General features: G+C 55.2%; 1 protein-coding gene across 1 annotated transcript; it reads right to left on the reverse strand.

Moving 5' to 3' along the window:
• Positions 1 to 2,227: 2,227 nt before the first annotated feature.
• Positions 2,228 to 4,489, reverse strand: CITED4 (Cbp/p300 interacting transactivator with ED-rich tail 4). Its single transcript, XM_009468396.2, has 2 exons — positions 4,362 to 4,489; positions 2,228 to 4,112 (listed from the first exon to the last, which is right to left on the reverse strand). The coding sequence occupies exon 2, from the start codon at positions 4,098 to 4,100 to the stop codon at positions 3,486 to 3,488; it is 615 nt and encodes a 204-aa protein (XP_009466671.1). The 5' UTR covers positions 4,101 to 4,112; positions 4,362 to 4,489; the 3' UTR covers positions 2,228 to 3,485.
• Positions 4,490 to 5,275: the final 786 nt, after the last annotated feature.

Below are 5,275 nucleotides of genomic sequence, written 5' to 3' on the forward strand. Positions count from 1 at the left end.
CTGTACTTTCACACTCACATGCTCTCAGAGGCTCCCTCAAGACCTGGTCTTCACAAGAACAGCTACAAAGTCTATTTGGAGTATAACAGGGGGATCCAGCCTAGGTGAGGGGACAAGGTGGCTGTGTCCCAGCCATCCCATCTGGACTAGGCAGTGGGGTGGGAGAACCTTCCTTCTTCCCCGACACAGAAAACAGACTCCCGGTATCTCCGAGGAGACGTGCTTCCCAGCGGTTGCCTGTAAACACAAACTCTCCATGTGAGGAGTTCACTTATGTCCTCAAAGCTCCCAAACTGATTGGCACTGTCATTCAGCAACCATGGTACCTGCCAGCCTCCTACAGATTTGGAGCAACACCCTGCTGCCCTCCTGCCCCGCTGCTGGATGAAGAGGTCAGCGTCAGCTAGATGGGAAAAGCAGAGTTCAGCCCTGTTATATTTTTGGTGATCTTGGATGACTTTGAGAAGCTCGTCTGCAGACCCAGGTAGCTGGGTCACCCCATTGTGCCACCTGGCACCTCTGCTCACTGCATGGTGCCAGCCACCCTGCCAGGGGACCTGGACAGGCAGGCTGCACTGCAAAGCCGAGTGGAGAGGGAGAACCAGAGCCATCCAGGCTGCAGCTTGTACCGCTGTAGCAGGTCCCGTGTGCCTAATGCAGGGCACACAAAGCAGGCGGCACGAAGAGGGGTGGTCCAAGCTGCACCTAAACCAAGGAGGCATTAGAAAGGAGGCGATCACTGGACTCATCCAGTCTAACCCAGGCAGAAGCAATAAGCCTGTAGCAGAAATCGTTAAGTGTTTTTGGCCTGGGTTATCCAGGAAATCATAGAGGCTGACCACAATTAACAGTATCTTTTGCGAAAATGAAGAGGTAACACACCCGAGGAGTTCATTCCTGCTCTGAAATTTGCATTTGTATGAAAGCTGACATTGAAATAACCTCAATTGAGCCTGCTAGGACAGACTCCCAAGAAAATCCCGACTGGGACCCCCCAGTCACTCCACATCTCTGGTAATATCAGCTCCCCTGCTCCGACTTAAATCAACAGCCCCTTTCCCAGTGCACAGCCCTCCAAGAGGACGTACAGACATTCTTCCTCTGCCCATTTTACATCAAATGCCAAGTGCTTCTTACAAAGAAACGTGTTCCTGTTCCTGGGAAGCCTCTGCAGAAACTGCTCAAGTTGACAGTCCTGCATCTGTGCGCTGGACATAGCTCCCCACTTGTAGCTGGGACACTGTAGGCCACAATGGTGTGTCACACAGCCTGCACCCCCCACAACTGACAGCCTAGAACATGCCTGTTTATTTGGGGGTTCAGCTACTTTTACTCTGAAGAATAAATCCAGTTGCCAACTCCTTGCTGCTTACCTACAACCTGCTGACTAAGCCATCTGCTAGTCTACAGATGCACAGAGAAAGCAAAGCTCTTCCAGGTCTCAGATAGCCCACCACCATAGAGCTGAGCCCAAGCAGGGCTCTCCCACCTGCAACACAAGCCCTACCATTTAATTTTTGACCAGCTCTCCAGATTGCACAGGCAAACCACCAAAAGGACAGGACAGGACTCCAACAATTGCTCGAGTTGTGCAAGGAAAAAGGCCAGGGGACACTGACAGGCAATCCAAAGTGTGGTCAAAGCGATCCAGCCACTCCAGTATGAGCAAGCATCCACAGCCCCATTGCTACAGAGCAGGAAAGGGACACATGGGAATATTCCTGAATTCTGCAAAAGGGCTGGCTGAGAACCCTTTAAAAAAGAAAAACCTAAGCGCCGGAAGAGTAGGAGATCAAAGGCTGTCTTGATTTTTCGAGCCTTTGTGGTATAGAAAGCTGCAGCTCTGCTAGGAGCTCTCTGCTGCAACCCAGCTATCAGAGCTGCACTTGGTCTGAAAGAAGGAGTCACCACCCACTTGTCTGAGCGCCTTGGATCAGCCAGCAGCAGGGCTGCAAGCAACAGCAGCCACTCTGCAACAGGGCAGCACCATCCACATCAGGTATTTGCCCTCAGTACGGAGAAGGAGCATCTCATCCTCCCAGCCACACTTTGAGGATTGACTTAGTCCAAGCATTAAACTAGAAACACAATCCTTACAACTTAGGTATCAGGCGGGGGTCACTAGTGACTGGATCCACAGCCCACTGACGGGAACGAAGAAAGCACTTCTCCCCGATGCTCGACACCACACCGCACCTGTGCCAGAGACAAGCACTAAACAAATGCACACTGGAGATATTTCAGCTTTTATTTGCAAATTCGTCTGTACATTCTCAGTTGGTTGTTGAGCGACAGCTGCCAGGAGCTGTCAGCAGCAGGGGGCAGCAGCAACTAGGAGTTAACAGGAGCTTTCCACAGTGCCTGGAAACAAGAGACAGCAGAGGAAACAAAACCCCACTAGCTTTTACATTTAACCTCTTCTGAGTAAGGGAATTAGAAATCGAGTCATCTTTATCACATTCAGAAAGGTGTTGGATTTACAGTCCTATGCGTTCAGCATAAAGATCTCAGGTTGAAGTGACTATCTGCAGAGCAGCTTGAAAACTATCCCAGGCTTTCTTTTTTTGAAGCCAGCATCTTAAAGCTGCAGTACTCTCCATGCATCCTTCCCAGCAGTCCCAAAGCCAAATAACAAAAGAAGCCCTTTGCAAATAAATAATCGTAGGAAAATAAATAAGACTAGATCTGGAATATACAGTTACATGGTCTTTATTTGGTTTCAGAGGTGGAAAAAAGTGGAGCTAGACTGCAGCTTTAAGCCTTATGCCTGAATCAACCTCAAACACTTCGTAAATTTTACAGTTGATTAGCTGTACAGGTCGGAGATCCGAAGTTCCAGAGATGAACATTTAGGCACATACACACGCCCTTCCCCAAGGCATACTTTATTTTGCTCAGCCAGTTAAAAAAAAAAAGCCTGCTGGAAGGGAAGTGCCCCCTTTCCGAGCTGAACAGACAAGACTGAAGACCTATTTACTGTCACAGTAAGAAGTCCCAATATCTAACCCCACCCATGTTTGCAAAGGGAAACTGGTTCAAACCATGCACCAGAGAGACAATCCTCTCTCAGGGGATCCTTTAAATTCGCTGGCACCACAGAATCCTTGAGCAAATCCAGCTATCGGCAGGGCTGCCAGCTGCCCATCGCTTCCTGCGCTCAAAGCCTAGTTGTGGAAAGTCATAAGTCCATTATTTCTACTTAAGCCAGAAATCCTGTTAATGCCATTTAGAGGCAGCTCTACAGCAAGAGCTCTTGATCTGCTCTCTGTTTGGGGTACACACCCCCTCCCCAGAGACTCCCAAATGAAAAACGACACAGAAGAGAAAAACAATCCATTGCAAGCCAGTGTCCGATGATTGTCTCTTTGGGGAGGTCAGGAATCCAGGACAAGGCAAGGCAGGGGAAGGGAGGAGGATGGCAGGTGGAAAAGGAAGTTAGAAACAAACTCAAAACCACCAAGACACAAGGAGGAGCTCAAAGCCCCTCAACAGCTGATGGCACTGGGTTGCTGTTTGCTAACAAAGTCTGAAATGAAGTCAAACTCGTTCTGTCCCAAGAATAGCTCTGGCAGCTCCTGAATCCGGTCCAACCCCAGTTCCAGGACAAGGGATGTCAAGACCTCCTCATCTATGAGATCAGTGTCCATAACGTTCAAGGTCAGCGCTGGTGCGGGCATGTGCTGCATGCCTGGGTGCTGGCTTGGCCCCACTCTGTACTGCTGGGCACCAGCTCCCATGGGCCCGTTGCTCATACCCAGCGGGTGACCCTGGTACTGGGTGTTGAGTTTTTGTAGATGCATGCTAGCCATTAGCTGCTGGGTGCCCACCGGCCCCATGTACTGCTGCTGCTGACTTGGGCCATTGAACATCATCGCATTCTGCATCTGGTGGTGGCCCATCTGTCCGCTGAGGTTGGGTCTCGGCCTCATCGCACCATCCATGCTAGCCCCTCCGTAGGGCATCATCTGACTGGCGGCAGGCAGTGTCCTCAGCATATGCTGCCCGTGCTGCGGGGGTCCCTGCAGCCCGCTCACCCCCATGCGGTAGCTCTGCAGCCCGGTGCCACCGTGGCTCATGGACATCATCATGTGCTCAGCCATGGCTCCAGGCCCCTGCAAGGCGACACACGGCTCAGGGCAAGGCTCCCGGCGACAGCACCGCTTCCCACTCCCGTCCGAGACGGCTCCGACCGAGGATCCCGGAGCACCCCCCACCTTCGCCCCGGGAGGAAGGCACCGCGCTGCAGCCTCCCCGGTAGTCCCGCTGCCGGACAAAGCTCAGCGCGACGCGCCCCGAGGCGCCCCCGCGCAGCGCCCCGCGGCCGCCCCGGGGAGCCGGGCTGTGCCCGCGCGGGTACGCACCGATCCGGGGCTCCGGCGGGCAGCGGGTCCGCGCAACAGCAGCACCGCACTCGCTCGGCTCGGCTCGCCGTTTGCGGGGCGTCGCGGTCCCGGCAGTTATAGGGACGCGGGCAGGGGCGGGCCGCCCGGCCCGGCCCCCCGCCGCCCATTGGAGCGCGGCCCGGTGCTGCCCGGCCCTGCCGGTGCTGCCCGGCCCCCGACGGGGCGGGCGGGCGGGCGGGCGGCACAATGGCCCGGCCGCTTCCCCGGCTGCCCGGCTCGCTCCCGGCACCGCACGGTGGGGCTCTCCGAGCCGTGCTCGCAACACGCCCCCTGGTCGCGACACGCTCCGTTGTCACGGCACGGCCCAGCTTGAGGGGGACTGGCTGCCTCCAGCACGTAGGGCACTGATCTTGGCAAATCCCCACTGTCAGGGCTTTGGGATCGGGCCCTCTCCCCTTCCAGCCGAGGTGCCAACACCCTGGGCAGGCTGGGGAGGAAAGGAATGGGTGGCATCCAGGGCCCCCGACCCAGCGCCCCCAGTTTCCCGCCGATACCCTGCTGGGGGCCAGGAGCCCCCCAGTGCCCGCTCTGTTCCTGAGCAGGGTGCCAAGGTCCAGCCATGCTGCCTGGTGTTACTGTCCTCACAGATGGTGCATGCACAGTCCTGTTCCGTGTCAGCATCAACAAGGGCAAGGGGCATGGAGGCGACTGGGAACAAGGGACAGTGTCCCTGGCGTGCTGGGCTGGGGATCCCTCAGTGTGGTATGGGCACCACAATTCCTCCAGGGATACTCGGCTGCGGAAAACTTGGGTCGTCCCTATTCAATACCCCACTTATGTGCCTTGGAGTAAGGATTGGGCCTGGGATGACCGGGGAACCTCAGGCAGGCCATTTCTGCTCCCAGCCCATGCGTGCTGGGAATGGTGGTGTA

Source organism: Nipponia nippon, unplaced genomic scaffold (assembly GCF_047370975.1).
Source record: "Nipponia nippon isolate SJK-2023a ecotype South Korea unplaced genomic scaffold, ASM4737097v1 scaffold_23, whole genome shotgun sequence".
In the NCBI taxonomy this organism is placed as follows: Eukaryota; Metazoa; Chordata; class Aves; order Pelecaniformes; family Threskiornithidae; genus Nipponia; species Nipponia nippon.